Consider the following 24065-nt stretch of genomic DNA (forward strand, 5'->3'; position numbering starts at 1 on the left):
GTGTGTAACTTTAGAGCCTTAACTTCAGAGTCAGAGTACCCGGGTCTAAGTCTTGACTGTCTGCACTAGTTGTGTGATGTTTGGGAAAGCTTATTAACCTTTCTGGGTCTCCATTTTTTCTCATGGGCAAAATGGGAATGATGGTACCTACTTGTAGATTTGTTGTATGCAGTCTGTTATTAGTGAGTTAATAACACATAAGGTGTTTAGAACAGTGTTTGGCAGGAAGTACATGTTAGCTGTTTTTTTTTTTTTTTTTTAAATCACCTGAACCATAATATTTGAATGTCTGCTTTTTTAAGAAAAGAAATGCACAATTTAAAGAGATAAGATAGACTTTAGGCTTTCCCACCCAATGATTCAGAGTCTGTAATGAAGTGAGAACACAGGTAGAAATACTTAAATTGCTTAACCCAAAGATAGTGGGAAAATTCAACACCCAAACATGAACACCTATCTGTTGGAACTTTCAAGGGCCACCCATGGTGCTCATAGGATTTTTGAGTTTAAAGAATTTCAGTTTAAAGAACTTAGCATAATAATTCTCCAAGTGTGACCAGCTGCTTCAGTGTTACTAAGGTTCATTAATAAATAAATAAATAAACAAACAAATAAATAAATAAAAGTAAAATCATTTGGACCATAAGCACAGGGGCAGAGAGCCCAGGAATCTACATTTTTAACAAGCTTCCCTGGTGGTTCTTAGGCAGATGGAAATTGAGAACAGCTGGTGAGGCAGTTGGCTCTAGAGGCTTGCTAGATTCACTTGGGGAACATTTAAAAGATTCAGATGCTCCGATCCTGGCTTAGCCATCCAGATTTAATTGTTTTGGGGGTATGGCCTCAGTATTAGCATTAGCAGGTGATTATAATGGGCAGCTGGAGTAGAGAAGCAGTGGTATTAGAAGACAATTAGTGAAGGTGACTGTTGACATAATTTATTATATCAGGGATATAAGCTGACTTGAGATTTTCAAAAAGTCATTACAGTGGTTATCAGCGTCGTGATGGAATAGGGAATTATTTAATGGGCATAGAGTTTTTTGTTTGGGATGATGAAAAAGTCCTGGAAATGGATGGTGGTGATGGTTGCACAACTTTGTAAATATATTTAATGCCACAGAATTTAAAAATGGTTAAATGGCAAGTTTTATATTGTGTATATTTTGCCACAATAAAAAAAAACCTCTTAAAAGACATTATAATTTACATATTCTGAACTGTATTATTTTTTTCTTTTCACAGTGACAGGGTATCATGTATGCCACTGATTCCAGGGGACACTCCCCTGCTTTCCTGCAAACTCAGAATGGAAACAGCCATCGATCACCTGGTTATGTTCCAGGGAAGGTCGTTCCCCTGCGTCCCCCTCCTCCTCCAAAGAGCCAAGCTTCAGCCAAGTTTACCTCCATCCGACAAGAAGCACAGGCAGCCTTTGCATTCTCACCTGAAGAACAGCAAACACAGAGAGCAAGCCGGAAGCAGAAGCGACACAAGAATACTTTCATTTGCTTTGCTATAACTAGTTTCTCATTTTTTGTTGCACTTGCAGTCATTTTAGGAATATCCTCAAAATATGCTCCAGATGGTAAGTATATATGTGTGTGTGTGTGTGTGTGTGTGTGTGTGTGTGTGTGTGTGTATGCTGCATATCTAGAACACATTCCCAAAGAAGAAAGGAGGAAATATTGGAATAATTTTTAAAAACTTTTTTTTTCCATAAGTTGGCTCTAGCAAGCCAAGACACAGTTAGGCAATATGAACCTGTTATGAATAAGAACAGTTGTTCAAGGAATCCATTGGAAATTATAAATTTCAAAGATTTGCTCTTCTTTGCTATTTTTCCCCTTGGTCCTGGTGCTCAAGTTGTTCTTGGAATCTCTCTTTTGGAAATGCTTTTAAGAGTATTTACTGAATTCTTGTGGTAGCACAATTTCATCCTTTGTGGTAGAATGATTTTTGGACTACCGAAAGTATGTTTTTGTGTCATAAATATGATAAATTGGTGTTGATTTTTTAAAAAAGTGATTAAAAATAATCATAATATGTTTTGGAATGAGCTTAGTAGACAGTTCCAAAGGAGGAGCTTTAAATATTTTTTAGTTATATACAGTGTACATCCTTGAAGCAAAGCCTCTCCGAGTATGTGTAAATTCTGACACTTAAAAAAAAAAATCACCCATTACTTCATAGTTAAATATCATGTAGGGAGGTTTTTATTTCTTGAATGGTCTTTGCTTTTCAAGAAACAATGTCAGCAATTCAATGATAATATATTTACTTTGAATGGTTTTGAAGAATTTTGTTGTCATTCAGCTTTAATAAAACACTAACAAAGAATTGCCTCATAAAAGAAACCTATGTATCTTCCAAAACTCAGAGGGCTCAGGGCTGTGACTGAGATCATCAGACCATTTCAGCCTGGCTTGGTTGCTGTATTTGTCTACTTTTTTTTTTTTTTAAACAAACTCTATAATAGATTTCCCCCACCCCTTTAGTTAAATTAGATGCTTCCTTAACTGGATATAACAGCTGAGGGACATTTTGCCATTTATAAGACTTAAAAACATTATTTTATTGAGTTTTCACAGATTCTTTTGGGTCCCCAAGGGTGGGGGGGTTAGTGCCAGTGCTTCTGAGATGATAGGTGCAAAAGAAGAAAGATTTGTATCAACATCTTTGTTCCTCAAACCATTAGAATACATTATAAATTTGTAACATTGATTTCCATTCTATGCAGTATTGACTTTTTCTCTCCTTTTCGCAGCCGAATAAGCAAGTTCCCTTCTGCTGTTTCAAACTTCCCAAGTAGTCTGCAGTAAAGGGATGTTAGATAGTGGGAATCAGAGCTGAAGTCTATGGCTTTCCTTTGTATTTTCATGTCCATTGAAAATGTTGAATTGCTAATGTGGTTCCTTGAGTCAACATTCTTTAGTTTCATATTTTGGCAATATAAATACAGATTATCCATGGAAAGATCTGGCATGCTGAAAAATTTCAGGCTCAGCATTTTGCTGTTACCACTCTAAAAGTGGGTAGCTGAGAAGGTGAGATTGGCTGAGCTGTTTTTCACTGCTGTCTGCACACTACACATTTTGTCATTAAGTGAATTTTACTGGAAGGGAACAGATTGGAATTTTTGTGATGGTTCTAATGAAGAGTGCTCCCCTGGGGAATAATTATAAACAATTAAGAGGAATTATATAACTGTTTTAGTGGACTCCAGATTCCAAAGGATAGGATTTCCCTCTCGGTAGCTGAGAATAGTGCTTGTTACATGTGGCATAAATTAATTTTATTTCTTTTTTCTTTTTTTTTATTGGAGATTGAACCCAGGGACACTTTACCACTAACTTACATCCTCAGTCCCCACCGCCCAACTTTTTTTTATTTTGAAACTGGACCTTGCAAAGTTTCCAGGACCTCGTTAAGTTGCTGAGGCTGGACTTGAACTTGTAATCCTCCTGCCTCAGCCTCCTTAGTTGCCAGTATTTCAGGCATGTCCCATGGCTACATTTGCTTCTTATATAACTCCATGGAGAATTCCAGCTAGATGTTTTATGGGGGAGTGGGGTGTTGAAGAAAAGTTCAAGAAATTCTTAGTAGTTGTCAGAAAAAAATTTAAGAGATTCTTATTTCCTTAAGAGAATGAAAAGTTGAAGGATTTCTTCCCACCCTGCTTTTCTGTTCTGGGGATTAAATCCAGGGATGCTTTACCATTGAGCTGCATACCAGCCCTTTTTCTTTTTTATTTTGAGACAGTGTCTTGCTAAGTTGTCTCCTTTTCTATGTTGCTGGGATTATTGGTATGAGTTACCATGCTTGACAGATTGTTTTTATTTTTATATATTTTATTCTTTACAGTGCTAGAGATTGAACCCAGGACCTTGTGCATCTTAGGCAAGTGCTTCACCTCTGAGCTATACCTGTAGTCCCAAGGATTGATTCTAGTATAACAGTGATGATCATTGATTTATCTGAAGAATTAAATATCAGTCATAAAACAGCTGCTATGAGAAAAATTATTTCCTAAAGTAATTGCCACAGACTTAGCGAGTGGGACTAATTTGAAGCGTGGTTAGTGTCACCTCTAAGAGAAAGCAGTAAGACTAGGACAACATAGGCAATTGGAAACAGGAAGAGGGTCGCAGAAGGTTATGCAAGTTCAAAGGGAAGAATCAGAAATTTTCCCATATAGAATTTCTTTTGTGTTACACTCAGTTTGCCACTTTAACAAAGATATATATCTTCATGTGTTTCTTCCCCCTTCCCCAGCCTTAGTTCCTAGGGTTTAAATACCCAGCAGTATTTAACCCCTGAGCTATACCCCCAGCCATTTTTTTTTTTTTAATTTTGAGTCAGGGTCTCACTAAATTGCTTAAGACCTCTCCAAGTTGCTGAGGCTGACTTTGAACTCCCGATCCTCCTGCTTCAGCCTCCAGAGCCACTGGGATTACAGGCGTATGTTACCATGCCTGGCTCTTCATATGTTTCTCGAGCATATCTTTCTTATTACTACCTTTGCTTAGTTTAAATACAGTGATTTGTTAGTCTAGATTGATGAATCATGTGGACTTGGATGGCAGGGGATACATGCATATCTAGTATTTTTATCTCCCTTTCGTGCTCATCCTGTTTAAATATTATCCATCTTTTGGGGTCTAGATCTAGTGCCAACTGTTTCATGAAGTTGCTGCAATTACTCTGGCCCCATCCTCCCCTGAGGTCATTTGTACCTTAAAGTAACTACCACTTTGTTCAGCACATAATTATATCATACCTGATGGCTTTTTCTTCTAAGCTAGCAGGTAAACTTGAATGTGAGCTCATTTTATGCTTTAGAAGTTTTATAGTATGTATTACAAATGCACAAATCAATCTTCAACAGATACTTGGTCATTAGTTGATCAGAAGTGAAGGTGTGATTTTCCCCCTTCCTCTTTCTCATTGTGGCATAAAATAAGGATTTCATGCATAAATAGCTGCAGTTTCACTGTCACCTGTTCGAGAGGCAAGTTGTAATTCTAGTAAAGGAACACTACCAGTGAAGAACCTCATTTCTTAGAAGCAGAACTTTCTCATCACTCAGTTTGCAAAGTGATCTTGGGTTTGGCTCCCTAATCTGAAATTTCCTCATTTCTGCAAATGAGAGGTCATGTTTGTGGCTACTTGGGTCTTGCAGTTTCATGGGAAAGCACACATGACTGAAGATGCTAGTATTCCTCAGCCTCTGCCTTGGAAGGAGGTGCTACGATTGCCCACTTTGTGATTCACTGTGCATAGGAAGGAACTTGTGGATATCTAATCTATGTATTATTTAGCAATCTCCATTTCTCACTTACCAATATGTTGTGTTTTTTTTTTTCTTTTTGTGGTGGTGGTGGTCAAACCCAGGATTCACACATTCTAGGCAAGTGCTCTACCACTGAGCTACATCTCCAGCCCTATATTTTCTTTTCTAAAACAACTTAGTGTGAGTCCAAGGGTAATTTATAATTTCACTTCTTACTGTGAATTTATTTCCAGAGTAGATGGTTTGGGGGAACTTCCTTTTTGCCTTGTGAAGTTTGACCTGAACTAAATTAAATGCTGGCCACTTAGTTTTGTGGTAACCATTTTTTTTTTTTTTTAATGTTGGGACAGTACAGGAAAGGGGTGGAATTTCTACCCTGATGTTAGGAAATCAAAATATATCAACACCTTACTTGCAAAACTGTATGTAGTAGTGAGAATGCTTGGATTTGGTTACTGGTATTCTTGCCTTTTGCTGGGTTGGATGGGATATCAGCGTTGTGTTGTTTTATAGAGAATTGCCCAGATCAAAACCCGCATCTCAGGAACTGGGACCCAGGACAAGATCCTGCAAAACAAGTTGTTATCAAGGAGGGAGATATGTTCCGCCTGACGTCAGATGTCACGGTGAATTCAATAGTCATTGAGAATGGAGGTAGGTAATTGTCCCTGCCTGCAGAGACTGCAAGGTTGATCTTTATTATGGGGGATATTTGCTGTTCCTTATAAACTATTCTTAAATGGCATAGATTTGGGGGATAGAATGTCACTCTAACCATGGAAATGTGTTTCCAAGATTGAGCCATGGAATTCAAAAACTCTAAGGACCTTACAAATCACTCGATCCTTTTTACAGATAGGGAACAAGAAAGGTGATTATTTGCAAGCTGAATCTGTGTTAAAACTGACGGAGAATGGTGAGAGAGTTAACATGGGTTTGCATAAACAAATATGAGATTCAGATTTCTAGACTCTTAGTTATTTTTTCTAGAAATGATTTATTTCTAAATTGAATGGATTGAAATATCAACTCTTCACTTTTTCATTGGCTTTATTTTGAAAACTAGTTTCAGTTTCTAAGCAAATTTTTCCTAACTTAATAGTGGAAGTGTTATCTTTTCTTTCTTTCTCTTTTCCTACTTGAGGGGAAATCTATTCCTGTGTGTCTCAGAAAGATGTTCCAGAAGTTGGCCTACAATAATGTTGTTCCCTACAGGGCTGCTTGTATTTGGGGATGATAAAGATGGATCCAGAAATATTACTTTGAGGACTCGTTACATCCTGATCCAGGATGGTGGGGCGCTTCATATTGGAGCAGAAAAATGCCGCTATAAATCCAAAGCGACAATTGCTTTGTATGGCAAATCAGATGAAGGCGAAAGTATGCCAACATTTGGCAAAAAGTTTATTGGCGTGGAAGCTGGCGGGACACTGGAGTTACATGGGGCACAGAAGACATCGTGGACGTTGTTGACAAAGACGCTGAATACCTCAGGCTTGCCATTTGGGTCCTATACCTTTGAGAAGGACTTTTCCCGGGGCCTCAATGTGAGGGTCATTGACCAAGACACGGCCAAAATTTTGGAAAATGTGAAGTTTGATACGCATGAGTACCAAAATGAAAGCAGGCGACTTGAGGAATTTCTGAGAGTCCAGGATCCAGGTCGAATTGTTGCTATAGCTGTGGGAGATTCAGCTGTCAAGAGCCTGTTACAAGGAACTATCCAGATGATCCAAGAAAGGCTGGGGAGTAAGCTGATCCAAGGACTGGGCTACAGGTGGGCATGCCTTATTCTTTTTCTCTCTAGCTCTGTGTTGGAGTCTTTGTTTGAGAAGAGAAAGGAAGTGGGGAAGAAATCACCCTCTATAGTAGAAAACAAAGAACACTAAAAATGAGCCAGCACTACATGCAACATGAATGATATTCAATAACATAATGTCCGAGTTAGCCGGGTTGGATCGCCAGATATGAGATTCAGAAGTGCTTGTCTTGGCTTCAATTATGAAGGCCTTTGTGAATTATCTTGTCAGGTTTGGGAACAGAACAGAAATGTGTTCCTGAAAACCAGTCAGGTGGCATAAAGGCTGATTTGCCTTCAAGGAGACTTCCTTTTTTCATTATCTCTTGAAGACAGAAATTCTGAATGATTCAGGGAACTCAGGGGTTGAAAGGTTAGGGCACAGTTCCATGCTAAGTTTTAAAACCCAAAGGGGTGGGGCATGCCCAGTTTCCCTTTTCTTTTAGAACCGTTTGCATACTATATTTCATATATTGAGTGCCTGTTTATACTTTGAACCCACTTGTTTGACTCAGGTCTCTAGAGTCCTAGCATCTGTAAGGAAGGATAAAGTCTTACTGTCATCTAGACAGACAAATTTATTTCTACTATTTATGGTTCTCGTAGCATCTACTTATTAACCGTGATTTCCTAATGCAATCTTCAGTCGGGAAAAGTAGCTGGCTCAACATTTAATTCAAAAAACAGAAGTTTTAATTCTGCTGAATGTTCTTAGTAAAGTTGGGAAATATCTGCAATGAGAAAAGTAAGAGGACCTCAAAACCCAGAGACTGAAGTGATCTAGTAGTAGTTTTTTTTTTTCCTCTTTGATGGTAGGTTATTGAATGGAGTATTATCTATAGAAATTCTATTTTTTTTTTGTCCCATGGATTAAACCCAAGAATGCCTAACCATTGAGCCACATCCCCAGCCCTTTTTTATGTATTAGTTAGAGACAGGGTCACACTAAGTTGCTTAGGACCTTGGTCAGTTGCTGAGGCTGGCTTTGAACTCAGGATCCTCCTGCCTCAGCCTCCAGAGTTGCTGGGATTATAGATGTGCTCCACCCTGTCCAGCTATAGAAATTCTAGAAGACAAAAATTAGTGAAGAGAAAGGGTGTGTAATGCTTTGGAAATGACTTTCTTTCACCTTTGATTAGGAGATGCTAAGTGCTGGATGCTCATTAACGTTTAGGTACAAGGATACTACCTTAGAGTCTGTCTTTAATCTAGTGAGTAAACTAAGGCTTACATGCATGCTAACTATGCAGTAAGTCACTGCGGTTACAGGGGATAATGGAAACAAATAGAAAGAGCCCCTAAACTGACCTAGGGAATTGGTGCTGGCCAAAGGCAAGAGGCCTGGAGGAATTTCAGCAGTGTGCTGTGTAGACAGTGAAGGAGGAAAGCTTCCTATACCAGGAGCAAAACCTCAGAGGGTTTTGTGTTGTTGTTTAAATATAATTCATACAGAAAAGTGTTAAAAAGAATGGAGAATTTACTGATTTATCACAGAATGATCACTGAGTTGCCAACACCTAGACCAAGAAATAAAGCATTACCAGCAGCCCATCCACCTGCAGCTGGGCCCTAATCACTCCCTCCAGAGCAAATGTTTCCATTCTCCTCAATTATTTGTCTCTGTTTGAGCTTCATATAAATGGAAGCAGACAATAGATTTTGTGTCTGCCTTTTTTGCTCAACATTATGTTATTGAATGTCATACATGTTGCATGTTGTGCTTTTATTTTCTGTTGTAGGAATTTACTACCATTTAGTTACTGGTGGACATCTGAATGGATTTCCAGTTTGGACCTGTTATAAGAAATCCCTTTGTAAATGTTCCTTCACCACCTCTTGATGTACATGTGCAGATATTTCTATAATTTATAGACCCAGGAGTAGAAACATGGTCTTTTCAAAGTTAGACATCTACTGTGTTAGTCAGTTTTCCATTGCTATGGCAAAATATCTGAGATAATCAGTTTATAAAAAGGAAACACTTATTTGGGCTTACAGTTTTAGAGTTTTCAGTCCATGGTCACTTAGCCCTATCATTTTGGTCTGTGGGAAGGCAGAACATCATGATGGGGAGCAAGTGGTGGAGTGAAGCTGATGACCTCATGGTGGCCCAGGAAGCAGAGAGAAGGCTGGAGTCCCAATATCCAATTCAATGAGGTCCTGCCCCCAATGACCTAACTTCCTTCCACTAGGCTCCACCTCTTAAAGGCTCTAAAACCACCAATAACATCATCAGCTGGGGACTGAGCCTTCAGCACATGTACTTTTGAAAGACGTTTATGATCTAAACTTTAACACTTGCTGTGTTATGCTTTGTTTTATTGTTTAGCAATGGCAGGGGTTGCAACGTATATCCTCCCCACCCCTCCACCTGCCGCCTCCCAGTGCTAGGGATTGAATCCAGGGGCACTTTACCACTGAGCTGCATTCCCAGACCTTTTAATTTTTGTATATTTGAGACTTGTTCTCACTCTGTTGCTGAGACTGGCCTTGAATGATCCTCCTGCCTAAGCCTCCCAAGTTGCTGAGGTTACAGGCATGTGACACCACATACCCAGCTAAACTTCTCTTTCTTAACACCATCATTGTTTCTAGATTTTTATGATCACCGACTGTGACTATTTTGACTTTGGTTCCTTTATCTTCCAGAATGGTTTCTAAATTCCCTTTGAAATATTTTCACTGACTCCATGGAGGAATTAGAATTGTGATCTTTCGACAACGTTCCATTACATTGACATTATCTCCAATGTGCATAAACATGCACTCCTTTGAAGATAGTGTTCTAGTGCATTGAAATTTTCACCAAGTGGAGGAGGGAAGTAGGAGTGTTTTGGAGATAATGTCAGTAGAATGGAACATTGTTTTATAGTTGCTGAGGCAGTTCTGGTAAATAAAGGAAGCCTCTGACATTCTTTCTCTTCTTCCCTCTCAAATAGGAGATAATAAATTGAGACATTCTTTATTTGATCTTTTCTGCTGTATCAAAGGATACAAATAAGAGCTACAAAGCATTGTCAGCCAAAGAGTAGCTAATCCATACAGGGGTGGCTTTGGGTTTCTAAGGGTGTAGGCATGCTTTGGTTAGCTTTTGTCTGTGAATATCCAGCCATCTGTCTGGCATAGATTATATTTGGCATTTTTTTTTTCTAAAGTAGGAAATTCACATTTTTCTTTTCATGTTTTGAATCAGGAGGCTTAAGGCAATTTTCTTGCTTCTGTTATTGTGTGTGTGTTTTTTTTTCCCCTTTGATTTTAGCCACCACACACTTGAGCAAGTCCCTTGGATATTTAATATCACAGAAGTAAAGTGGCATTTTCAAATACATTGCTTTCAACAAATAGACAGTGGTATATAAAATCAAAACTTTGTTGAATAGTAATTCTGAAACTTAAGAATATTAAGAAAGTCTAACTCAGCTGTTTTTCAAACTTGTCTGCACACCTGGAGACTTTAAAACTTCCTGATGATGCCTAAAGCCTGTCTTAGAGCAGGATCTTACTGGTAGGTAGGACCCCCAAGCAACTGAAATGCAATCAAGATTGAGAATTCCTACTGTAATATTCAACTGAAATGCAACCAAGATTGGGAATTACTACTGTAATATACATGTATGAAGATGTGAATCAGGCATGTTTGCTTCTAACATGTTGGTTACTTCAAAGTTTGGAATTACAACCTCATGGGAAAAGCAAGGTCTCAAGGTCAGGGGTTCTCAAAGTTCGGTCTCCTGACCCAGCAGCATTAGCATCCTTGGGAAATGTATTAGAGATGGAGATTCTCAGGTTCCACCCTCTAGATGGTTTTGATGTTGACTAAAGTTTGAGGGCCATGCAGTAACACAGTGGTTCTGAAGTCTACCTGCACATTTAGGTCACCTGGGGAACTTTAAAAACATCCTAATGCTGGTCCCAAGCTTTAGATATTTTGATTGCATAGAACTGAATTAGGTCTGAGCATTGATATTATTTCTAAAGTTCCCTATGTGATTCTATGATGCGTCTCAATTTTTGAGAACATTATAGAAGATAGTTTAAAAGAGAGCAGGGAGTAATCATTTAAAGAGAAAGACAGTAAATGGATCTGTGCCCAGAATGATATGTGAGTGATATGGGTGTGTACTGAGGAAGGAAGTCCATGATTAATTGAAACCATAGTCATCAGTGTTCCACCTGTTAAAGAGCTAGACAAGCAAGTATTTGCGAAAATCAGGCGTGTTTGCTTCTAACATGTGGTTACTTCAAAGTTTTGAATTACAACCTCATGGGAAAAGCAATCTGTAAAAATGAAATTTATATGCTAAGTGAAGTTAGCCAATCCCAAAAAAAACAAATGCTGAATGTATTCTCTGATATAAGGGAGGTGACTCAAAATGGAGTTGGGAGGGAGAGCATGGGAGGAAGATTACCTCTAGATAGGAAATAGAGGTGGGAAGGAAAAAGAGGGAGAAGGGGAATAGCATGGATGGTGAAAGGAGACCCTCATCATTATAAAAAATACATGTATGAAGATGTGAATTTGGTGTCAACATACCTTATATACAATCAGAGATATGATAAATTGTGGTATAAAGATGTATTAAGAATTGTAATGCAAAAAAATAAATAAATAGATTAAAAAGAAAGAAATCTAAAAATTAAAAAGCAACCATCACATGTGTGTTAGAGATTTAGGTCATTACTGTGACAGATAATCAGATGGACACACTCTTTTTCCTTCTAGGCAAGCTTGGGCTTTAGTTGGTGTCATTGATGGTGGAAGTACTTCTTGCAATGAATCTGTGAGAAACTATGAAAACCATAGTAGTGGCGGGAAGGCTCTGGCCCAAAGAGAATTTTATACAGTGGATGGTCAGAAGTTCTCTGTGACAGCCTATAGTGAATGGATTGAAGGTAGGCAAGGGTGGTTTATACTCTTGTAAGACGTTGGTAAGTATTGGACTAGATTTTTAAAAAAATAGTATTCACATGACTGGTTGGATTCTTTACCAGTTGAAGCTGAGATTTGTTTCCCTATTAAAATCTTTTAGCTTCAAGAGCTCTTCCTGGATTCAAAAAATGATCTGTTCTAGTTTGAACATCCCAATTGGACTTTGTTCTTGATTTTTTTTTTTTTGAGTCATAGAGTGTGATTAAGTAGTAAAACTTAATTTGTTTCCTGTTGGCACTAACTGAACCAATCTGAATGTGATAGGGTGAGCTTTCTTTGGTTATGTGCAATGATAGTGAGCCTGATTTGTACTTTGAATCTTCTCTTTATGTAGATATACCACCCAATATTACCTTTGAACACTTGCTGTGCAAACAGACTTCTCACTTACTAGGCAGTTTTCCCCCGCTGATGATCTGGCAAATACACTTTATCATAAGAATCGAAAACACAGAGAAGTATAAGATAAAAATGAATCTTCAGCCCTGTTATTTGGAGATAATTATTTCAGTACATGATAGTCTAGGATCTTTTTTCTTCTATGTCTTCCTCCCTGCATTTTGCTTTAACCTGCTTCCTAAAAGTTATTTTATTTATTTGAATTTTCTTCAACATAATTTTTTCATAGTTTATCTTTCAGGATTATAGTTTATTCAAATATTGCCTAGCACAAGGTGTTTAGGGAGCATCTGATTTTTTTTTATTTTAAGGATGTTTACTGTAGAATTTAAAAATTTAACCCATCTTGCTGCCAAATTATCTTAGCTGCTTCTTGTCTGTGCTCGTCTATTATCTTTCTTTTCTAACTGAACATAATGCCTTTCTTTTCTAACCAAATCTAAACAGAATTAATGTGAAATGAGCAGAATTAAGAGGCGCTTATCACATGTGTGATCACCCAGAAAACTTTGATTTAACCTGGGCCATACCTCAGTTTTGAGCAGCAATATAGCAAAGTGTTTACTAACATGGATTTCTCTTGACAGAATGCCTCAGCTCCCAGCCTTGCTCTCTCACTTAATATGTGATCTTGGGCATGTAACGTTAACTTCCCAAACCTCAGTTTCAATGGAAGCTACCACATAGGGTTGCAGAGGTGAAGAATGTGAAGTTTTTATTTTTAGCACAGTGAATGTCGCACTCAGTTATGTTAACAATGATGCAAACATGATTGGGGTTATAAGGATTTTTTTATCACTATGATTAAAGACATTCTTTTACTTTAAAACAACAATTAAATGGAACCCCTGACAAATAACAGGAACTTTCACATTTTGCCTCCAAGCAACTTTCTGGGTTTGGGGTGAGGAAAATGGTATTTTTTAATACCTAAGGAAGCTGGAATCAAGCCCCAGCTTTCTGCTTCCAAGACTTGCTCTTTCTATCACACCATAGTTGTCTCTATTGAAATAGGTGGGTGAAAAGCTTTTCTTAGCAGTATTTGGTCCTGCCAATGGAATTTCGTGATCCTGTCTCCAGAAGGTTCCAGGCAGGGGAGATTACTGACGGACCTTGAGTCAGCTTTTCCTTTGTAGAAAATGTCTTCATTTCCACATTAGTAATGACATTTCTGGAGGAAGGAACATTCTTTCTGTATCAGAGACTATTGTTTGTATCCAGTATTCTCAGTGACTCTTAGTTTCTGGAAGAGGTGGAAAATCTCCCCAGGAAGCAGGGGACTGAACTTATTTCCTTTTTAACTTCCAATTCAACGTGCTAATAGGAGATAACCTGCAGAATTTTCTTCTAAAGCTAGAAAAAAGTGAGGAATTGTTGAATGGTACGATCCTTCCCATCTAACCTTCTCACTTTCTTTTAAAACAAATACATTCTCATCATCTTTCAAATTCAGACTTATTTGTCTTATAGCTTACTTTTTAAAAAGTATTTTCATGTGAAACAGTGAATGTTCCTAGGCTGCCCTGCCCTTCTTTTTCTGGGAATTGAACCCAGGTGCACTTTACCACTGAGCTATGTCCCTAACCCTTTTTTTTTTTTTTTTTAAAGTTTTGATGCAGGGGCTGGGGATGTGGCTCAAGCGGTAGCGCGCTCGCCTGGCATGCGTGCGGCCCGGGTTCGATCCTCAGCACCACATACCAACAAAAGATGTTGTGTCCACCCAGAACTAAAAAATAAAAAAAAAAAAAAAAAAAAAAAGTTTTGATGCAGGCTCTTGCTTTGTTGCTGAGGATGACTTTGAACTTGCAATTCTCTTGCCTCAACCTTCAGATTTGCTGGGATTATAGGCATTTGTCACCATGACTGTTCTAGCTGCCCTTTTTATAGGGGGAGTGTTTTCTTTTATTAAAACTGAAAATTTGGGAAATGATTGTTGTTGCTGCTGTGGAGTTTTTAATTATTTTTGTTCTCAATTTTCCCGTTTTTATTCTTGGAAAGAGAGAGTAATATACAGGTAAAAAAAAATTAGATTATGGGGCTGAGGATGTGGCTCAAGCGGTAGCGCGCTCCCCTGGCATGCGCGGGGTGCTGGGTTGGATCCTTAGCACCACATAAAAAAAAAATAAAGATGTTGTGTCCACCAAAAACTAAAAAAATAAATATTAGAAAATCTCTCTCTCTCTCTCTCTGAAAAAAAAAATATTGGATTATGCCTGAGGCGGCGCATGCCTGAAATCCCAGTAACTCAGCAGCCTGAGGAAGGAGGATCACAAATTTGAGTCCAGCTTCAGCAATTTAGTGAGAACCTGTTTCAAAATAAAAAATAAAGAAATTAAATTCTGGAAATAGATTAGTTTTCAGTTCTGGGTTTTTTTAAGCTATAATTTTTAGCCATTATCCAAGCTCCTAGATCTTGTTTTTTTTTTTTTTTTTTTTTTTTGTCTCTAGTGAATATAATTTCTGTCTCTCACAATTTGGACGAAAAGTGATTATACATGTGAAATTTTTAAAAGTTATTATTATAATTATCAGAGTTATTATTTATATTACTTTTTTGGATAAAATGCTATTATAGGCTTCAGTATATGGATGAAAGAATTATATCAAAAAGCATCTGAAGTTTATGAGGTATTTTTATGACACACAGAAACAGGACAGTCAAAGTATAAAAGAACAGAATCCAAAATTTTCCCAGGTTAGGTTTTATCTGGATAGTTGGCTCAAGGCTGTAAGACTGTATATTATTCCTTGTTCCTTGCTTGAATTTCCTTCCTTTTGATTTCCCTGGCTTAAGCGAATGTGTTCTTTGGCTCTCATCATTGCCCTTTAGAGTCAGCATCCTAAAGTAGCCCCAGAGTGGTATGTTGTTAGAATGAGAGAGAAGTACAGATGTTTATTACAGATGTCTTGAAATGGGCTGTTTCTCTTTCTCCATTGATGTTATGAAGTAACTGCCTTCTATTCCAGACACATTTCCATGAGATCAGCTTTTGGCTCATGACAGATTCCATCATGGATGTTGTAGAAGCAGAAAATGCAACCCTGGGTTGCATTTCGAAGAAGTATAAGTGATGGAGAAGTTGATGATCTTTTCAGTTCTCCTCTGCCTAATTGGGAACCAGCTTTGAATTTCAAAGGAGATATTAGGAAAGATCAATCATTAGTAGTTACTAGGTTATATGATTTACATCATCCCAGGAATGCAGCACTGTCATGTGCCCTTGGTTCACATTATAGATCAAGCTAGTCATACTTGTTCACTCAGCAGACATCTGTGGAGCTGTGCTCTGAAGAACATAGAGTAGTGAGTACATCAACAGAAGCATGCAGCAGCTTTCACTGATGCACCTAAAGTTTATAAAAAGGTGGAACAGTGAAAGGCTCATTGGTGTATACCTTTAATCCCAATGATTGCAGAAACTGTGGCAGGATATTTGGCCAGCCTTAGCAATTTAGTGAGACCCTGTCTCAAAATGAAATATAAAAAGACCTGGGGACGAATAAAAAAAATAATAATTTTTAGAAGTAATCTTATGTCTCATTAGATACTACAAACCTTTTCCCCATTGTTTCTCTTCTAACTTTACTTATGTCATGTATATTAAAAAAAACTGTTTCAACTTCTTTGTCATCTATTTGTACTTTAAAAAAAAATAAAAATATGAACTTTAAAAAAAAAAAGACCTGGGGATGTAGCTCAGTGGTAGAGCACCCCTGGATTCAATCCCTAGTACCCACCTTCTCCCAAAATGGTGAACAGCAAGAGTTGGGGGTCAGTCCAGGTAAAGGATGAAGTGTTTATTACATATTAAGTTTGTTTTGGTGGGGCTGGGGCTGGGGCTGTGGTAGAGCACTTGCCTAGCACGTGTGAGGCACTGGGTTCAATTCTCAGTACCACATAAAAATAAGTAAATAAAAGTAAAAAGAAAAAATAAGAATGCTTAAACAAAAAGATTGTTTGGGGCAGTGTTACAGTTGTAACACTGAGTTGAAATACAGCAAGGGATTTGGGGATTGAGAGTCGTCAACATTTTAAAGCATAGTTTACGAATGTGATGTTTTTGTATCATGGCTGGTAGGTGCATCAAGATCTGTTTCCTAGAGAGCTAGGACATATATTTCCATATTTTTAACATTCATACATGCAGAGTGACTGGTATGTGCAAAGCACTGGTAAATATTTCCTAAATTCCTTTTATTTTAACTTTTGATTTGTGAATCAGGGAGAAGGTTGATTTTAGAAAAATACAATCCTGTTAATACATCACTTTTTTGTTTTTGTTTTTTTGTTTAGGTGTTTCTCTTTCAGGATTCCGGGTGGAGCCTGTGGATGGAGTGAAGCTTCACCTGCTGGATGATGTTAGTAGCTGGAAGCCTGGAGACCAGATTGTGGTTGCAAGCACAGACTATTCCATGTACCAAGCCGAGGAGTTCACTCTTCTCCCCTGTCCCGAGTGTAACCGTTTTCAGGTCAAAGTTAAAGGTATCAGACTATTAAGAGTATTTCATGGGAAATACTCTTTCTCAGGGAGTTGATTCATTTTCTACCTACCCATTCCTTACCGTGATCATCATCATCATCATCAATATTAAAGATCTTGGCCAGGTGCCATGGTGCATGCCTGAATCCAGCAGCTCAGGAGGCCAAGGCAGGAGGATTGCAAGTTCAAAGCCAGCTTCAGCAAAATCGAGGTGCTAAGCACCTCATTGAGACCCTGTCTCTAAATAAAATACAAAATAGGGTTGGGGATGTGGTTGCATGATTGAGTGCCACTGAGTTCAATCCCTGATACCCTCCACCTTAAAAAAAAATAAAATAAAATAATAAAAGATCTTAACAGTGTAGGACATTGAACAATAGCTTCCAGAGGGAATTAGAAATACTTAATACACAACATTCTTGCTATTAATGATGTGTAGCAGGCAAATTAGTGTTTCTGTGCCTAGGTTTCTTGGGAAAAAATAAAAAAGATGTGGACTACCTGGGCACCTACCTATAATCCCAACTACTTGGGAGTCTGAGGCTGGAGGCAGAAGTTTGAGGTCAGCCTCAGCAATTTAGCAAGTCTGTGTTTCAAAGAAATAAAAATAAAAAATAAATAAAAAAAAACTGGGGATGCAGCTCAGTGGTAAAGAACCCCTGGGGTTAATCCCTAGTACCAAAAAAGATGTGAACCAGATGATTGGATTTCCAAGTCCTTTTTAGTTCCTTTTTTATTAATTTCCCATTATTGCATAGTAACAAACCCAACTATTAACCAAATCCATTTTTAATAGAAATGTTTCTTAACAAAAAAATTGTGATTTTTGATTTTTGCTTGACAAAAATAAATCTCACTAATTTTTAAAATGGAATCTAGTAGATATTTTTATAACCATCTTTCCTGTCATAATTTCAAATAATGCAGTTTTTTGAAGGAGAGCAATACACAAAGGGTTTCTCATTGTAAGCTGAGTATAGAAAGAATGGCTGACATCAGGTACTTCCTGTGAGCCTGATACTCTGCAAAGCCCCCTGTAGGTTCATATATGAGATTCATTGCACATTCTGCTTATTGTTTTCCTTGTTTTTGCACTCAAGGTAGTATAATGATGGTATAAAACAAAAGAGTTTACAGTAACTTCGATAAGTGTAATAGATCATTCAGAGCTTTTTCCAGTAATTTAGTGTAAGAGATCATTCAGAGATTTGAGATTTAAAGGAACATTTTCTCCTAAAATAGGATGATTGGCTTACTCAGCTTTTTTTCTCTGCGCTTCATTCAGTGTTATACTTTTCCTTCTCTTGATAATACAGGGCAGAGGCAAAGCAAACAAATTAAAAAAAAAAAAAAACCCAAATAAAAGCAATTAAAAAAAATCCCCCAGAATGATACCATCTGGCATTAAAAATTTTTTGGAAATTCCCATTCCTGATGACAAATCTAGATGATTTTGATCTCTGTAAGCCCAACTTGATGATTTATTTGTATTTTTCCTTCCTGAGTTTATCTAAGAGCATCAGAGAAAAAAACTGACTATGAAACTACTTCTGAACTTCCAGTAAAGGTAGCCATTTAAAAGAATGTGTACTAATACTAAAACAAGAGTGGGAAAGAAAAGATGGTAATTTTTGTATGGCTAATGTCCAACTGCAGATTACTTTTGAAGTAGGAGCATAAACAACTTGACACCCTGATTTTAACTACTTCATCATCATCTTCTTCTTTTTTTTTTTTTTAAATTGATTCACTGCATTTGGTTCTTGATATGTCCTAGGCTAGAACAAGGACAGGAGCTAGAGGGAAAGACTAGATTATTAGGCAGATTCCAGGTCCTTAATGCTGTTTACAGGAGAATTGGGCTACTTCAGCAAGCTCTCTGTTCCTGCCTGTGTTTGAGAGTTGGGAGGACAACTGGTAATGAGGATTTAGGCTTTGGGTGGGTAGTTGGACCAGATAATCTTTGAAATTGCTCTTCCTGGGATGCTGTGATTTGGAAGTTTGGAGAATGAAAGATGACAAGCTATTGATCGTGTTTTGGGGTTATGGAATGGAGAGGAATGTAGTTTTGAACTTAAGTTCCATATTTGAGACCCTGTTTATTCACATATTTTCTTTGTTGGAATATTCTTTTTCCTTTGCTCACAATGACCAGAAACCCCTCAGTTCCTGCACATGGGAGAGATCATAGATGGTGTAGACATGAGAGCTGAGGTTGGAATTCTCACCCGGAATATTGTGATCCATGGAGAAATGGAGGACTCATGCTATGCAGAAAACCAGTGCCAATTCTTTGATTATGATACCTTTGGGGGACACATCATGGTGAGCAAAAGGATTTGACAATTTCTTTGAAAATCCTAGTTGCTGAGTACATATTTGAAGAAACCTTCAAGTGGTTGAGATATATGGATAATAAAAAGAAACCATATTTTATTTATCTTTTAAATAAATGAGGATATTTTAAAAAACAAAACAAAATAATTGCTTCTTTATTTAGCTGACCTGGGCCTATAGCTCAATCATTTAAGAACATTCCTTCAAGAATTTATTAAATCAATATATTTTGAAAAACCCAAATATACAGAGACAAAAGAATGAGTAATCTTGTTGTTAGTGCATACAATTTCTGAATCAATTGGTTCTTTAAAAAATATGATATTACTAAAGAGTGAGAAGTAGTAGTATATTTGCTTATTTCTGTATATATTTTTAATGCGGATTTTTATTCTGTAAGAATGTTGAGTACTTAGTACACAAGAGGCAGTATTCTGTATTCTATTGGATTTCTGGCAACATGTGTTCCAAATCACTTTCTTCACTGACTAGGCTGTAGGTGTTAGCAGCATTCCTGTTTCACTGACTTTGGAAATGTTGATCAGCATTATTCCTATGTTCTTAGTTATATCATTGAAAATCTAGTGCTTAAAAATATTGCTCCAACTTCAGATCACAGAAGAATTTTTTTAAAAGAACCTAAGCAAACAATATTCTGTGGTAACTAAAATATTGGGGAGAACTTAGAAATATATAACTATTAGACTCTGGCGGAGGTTATAGAAATAAAAGAATGAGATTAGGAATGACCAAAGTCTAGATAGTTCCTGACTCAACGATTTTTCAATTTTTACAATGGTGCAAGAGTGTTATGCATTTGGTAGACACCTTACTTAAGATTTTGAATTTTGATCTTTTCTGGGGAGAGAGCTTTGCAGTTCTGTACTCTAGAGATTCTGGGCAGTGGCAGTGAGCTGCAGTTCCCAGTCAGCCACAAGACCATGAGGGGAAACAGTCCATACTTAGCTTTGTTGCTAAGCTAGGATGTTTTGTAGGTTGGGTACTAAATGAATTTTTTTTCATCTTTTATATCTTTATCGAACTCAGTGCCTCACATGTCTAGGCCTGCATTCTACTACTGAGTTACAACTGCAGCCCCCTAAACGAATTTTTGACTTACAGTATTTTCAGTTTAATAAATGGTTTTATCTGGACATAACCCCATCCAAAATTGTCAGGGAACACTTGCATTTGAACAAGTCAAAACATACAGAAATCATTGCTGGCAGCTTTCCTGGTTACAGTTGCCTTTATTCCTAATTGAAAGCTATTTTTATGGCATTTTAAAGCATTCACTTATATAATGAAGCATCTCCTAAATTATTAATTAGGGATCTGGGAAAACAGGGTGCAAAAGAAATGTTTGAACATGTAGCATCTTTCAGATGTTTGGTATTTAAACAATAGTTTTTGCTTCTTTCCTCTTCTCTGAAGTGTCAGTTTGCTTTTGGTTACCTTGTTTTGTAGATAAGGAAAAATTTTACTGCAGTCCATCTCTCTTATGTGGAGTTGAAGCACATGGGTCAGCAGCAGCTGGGGAGGTACCCTATTCATTTTCATCTGTGTGGGGATGTGGATTATAAAGGCGGGTACAGACACACAACATTTGTGGATGGACTGTCTATTCATCACAGCTTCTCCAGATGCATAACTGTGCATGGGACCAATGGCTTACTGGTGAGTAGCTTCCATTACGTTGATATTATCTGTCATTGAAAGGTTGACTCTCCTTAATGCCCACGACATCTCAGTTTTGCTTAAGTAAACTATTTCTCTTCATACCTTACTCTAAACTGCTGTTACTGAGAATTCTGCTGTTTTTCTGTTTGAAGGAAGCCTACATTTTTTATCACCCAAATTATCTTCTTCGGTGAGAAATAAAACTTGAAGTTTGACTTTGCCCCTTCTGCTAAGATCAAAAGCTTCTTTTTGCATTTGTACTGTATGCTGTGCTGAGCCACACTTGTCACTTAAATCCCAGTCCATCTTGTTACTAATGACATTATATACTTGTATTTCTGCAGATAAAGGACACCATTGGATTCGACACACTAGGTCATTGTTTCTTTTTGGAAGATGGTATTGAGCAGAGAAATACTTTGTTTCACAATCTGGGACTACTCACCAAGCCAGGCACTCTCCTCCCCACTGATAGGAACAACTCCATGTGCATCAATATGCGAGATAAAGTATTTGGAAATTACGTCCCTGTCCCCGCCACTGACTGTATGTGAGTAATTGACAGAGAGGAAAACTCCTGTTTGATGGGCAAGGCCTGTGACTTTTGGGGAAGGCTTTTTAGAGGAAGTTGTTAATGGGCATGCTTTTTCATGAAGAATGTTTAAATCACCTTAAAAAATGTCTTGCAGGGCTGTTTCAACTTTCTGGATCGCTCATCCCAACAATCATCTAATTGATAATGCAGCTGCAGGTTCCCAGGTAAATAATACTGAAGTGTTTTCAGATTATTCTTTTGTATTATTCATGTTTATAAAAGCTCTGGTTTATAAGGGTGTGATGTCTTGCGTGCCTGTGGAACCCAAGCGTGACCTTGTTTCTGATACTGCTTGTCTGGGTTGAGAGCAGGAGACATCTGCGGTGGGTTTTCTAAATCATTTATGACAGTTCATTTCCATAGTTTATTAAGGGGAAAAGAGGTGAGCTGATCCCCAGGGTTGGATCATCTCCAGAGTGCATTCGTAGTGTGTTATGTATGGTCTTTCTGGATTCTGATGTTTAAGTCCTATGTTGTCTAGAAACTGATCATTTCAATTTCTAGTGTTGATGAGCAAAGAAAGCCTCAGCTTTTTGTTATGGGAGTGGATTAGTCTTGAATACTGTCCCAGTAGTCACTCTGATTGAGTAGCACTTCTTTTTATTAAATGCGGGGATTGTGAGCTTTTAGGTATTTTATGTCCTTGATAATGTAGCTAAAAATTCAGTGATGTGCCATGATTCGACTGAGTTGTTTAAGACACACACACACAAATACACGAATAAGGTTTAAGACAATAAATAAATAGAATATTTTTTAAATAGTAGAAATGTTCCCTTGATAAACCTGGAGAAATTTACACTTACAAGTGAGTGTGATTTAAAACTACTAATGTAAACTATGAACGAATACTGTTAAGACTGTAACTGTGCTGAAAATTACAGTAGAGAAATATCAGCATTGCAGTAATACCTAAATATTTGTGTTGCTACATCATGACTATTTAAAAACTTAAAAAGGAAAGGAATACCCACGTCATTTCTAAGGATTAAGTAAAAGATTAGTTGAAGGAGGTATTTCTTTTAGATAAGAATGTGAGTATCACTGGGTGACAGTTGAACTCATATCTGTGCTTTTTCTTTAAAACATAAAACGTAGACTGGAGGTCCCTGTCATTTGAAGATTTTTATTTGACAGGGCAAAGACATGGGCATTTGATCATTTCAGGCTTTTATTCATTCATTTTCCATCAAATATTTGTTGAGCTTGTGTGAAGTTTGTGCCGAGAGTGTCTAATTGGAAAGGGATGGCTGAGAGTAGGTTGCAGCCTTGCCGGGCACCATCTTCTGATCTATGCTGCCTTGCACGGCAGCAGCCAGAGCAAAGCTTCTTTTAGCTCTTTCCAGAAGTCAAGGGTTGAAGAATAAAGCAATTTTCAATTCCTCCATGAACATGTGAAGTGAGATTACCAGATGCCCTTCCAGGGCCCCGATAAGAATAATGAAAGCATCCTGTGTATGTTCTGTTTCATTTTGTGGATTTCTTTCTTTCTAAAAAAAAGTCTTCTCCAGTAAAGCTAGTGTTTGGCAGAGTTTTCCACCCAAAGTAAACCAAACTGTTTCTTCATTGTATCTTTCCATTGCCTTTTACAATGCTTCCTGTACCTGTTTTGACACCACAGAGTTTAACAGCAAACAGATGCTACCCTTCAACCCCATTGCATTCTGGGAGGGCCCACTTGGTCCTCAGCTCATAGGGGTATGTTACTGGACTTCTTGCCAGCACTTCAAGTCTGCTGTTGAGTTGTCTGTTTTGTTTCCAAAAGAGTTGAAGAGGCAAACATTTTTTTCAGAGTAGTTTATTTTATTAAAACCCATTTGTAAACGTTTATCATGGAAAAATGTTAAATATTACATTCATTTTGTACATATACTTTCTGTAATTCATCTCTCCTTTATGTTCCTAGAGGATTTGGCAACTAATATAGTACTTACTACATATATTTTAGTTATTTCTGTATTTCTCATAAGACTGAATTATTTGAGAGTAGTCTCTTTTTGTACACCTGGCATGTAGTGTACATTAAACAAATGTGTACTGAATTTGAATTAATATTAATCCTTGTATACTGTATGTTTATGTTTGAACAACCTGTTTAATCAACGTTCCAAAATGTGAAGTTTTGTCCTTCACATTGGGCCAATTTTCAATCATAATATAAAAAATTTTTACAGGCATTAAGAACATTATTTTCCATTTTCATGTCTCATTTTGTCAAAATTTTTTAAACTGTTCTCCTGTTATGGGCAGCAATATTGAAATTGAACAGACAGGCTCCAGACGGAGACAGCATCCCGATTCATGCATGTGGTGGTTTTTATTTTTCCTTTGGCACGAATTTGCCTCAGGACAGGAAGGGCATTGGAGTTATTTGAAAGAAGTCAGTGAGCTCTACATGCTAGTGGACAGTTGTTTAATAGGCATGACTCATCTATTGATCAGGTTTGGAGGTAAACAGAACAAAACCACATTGCTTAAAGGCTGTGCTGTCCTGGTCACATGGAAGGCTTATTTGATTCTAAGTCTGCATAATGTTGTAAAGTAGATAATAA

General features: G+C 37.5%; 1 protein-coding gene across 2 annotated transcripts in view; it reads left to right on the top strand.

The window, feature by feature from the left end:
- The window catches only part of Cemip2 (cell migration inducing hyaluronidase 2), a 76022-nt gene that overhangs the window by 15165 nt on the left and 36792 nt on the right, over window positions 1-24065 (top strand). Inside the window, exons 2-11 of one of the 2 annotated variants that reach the window (XM_026389260.2) lie at window positions 1246-1588; window positions 5807-5947; window positions 6509-7070; window positions 11815-11984; window positions 16715-16903; window positions 19057-19226; window positions 20706-20779; window positions 20873-20915; window positions 21263-21468; window positions 21608-21677. In XM_026389260.2, coding sequence (XP_026245045.2) covers window positions 1258-1588; window positions 5807-5947; window positions 6509-7070; window positions 11815-11984; window positions 16715-16903; window positions 19057-19226; window positions 20706-20779; window positions 20873-20915; window positions 21263-21468; window positions 21608-21677 — 1956 coding nt within the window. In that variant the 5' untranslated portion in view covers window positions 1246-1257. Of the gene's footprint in view, window positions 1-1245; window positions 1589-5806; window positions 5948-6508; window positions 7071-11814; window positions 11985-16714; window positions 16904-19056; window positions 19227-20705; window positions 20916-21262; window positions 21469-21607; window positions 21678-24065 lie in introns of both variants that reach the window. The other variant, XM_026389259.2, reaches the window with a different exon arrangement.

This window comes from Urocitellus parryii, chromosome 4 (genome assembly GCF_045843805.1).
Source record: "Urocitellus parryii isolate mUroPar1 chromosome 4, mUroPar1.hap1, whole genome shotgun sequence".
Lineage (NCBI taxonomy): Eukaryota > Metazoa > Chordata > Mammalia > Rodentia > Sciuridae > Urocitellus > Urocitellus parryii.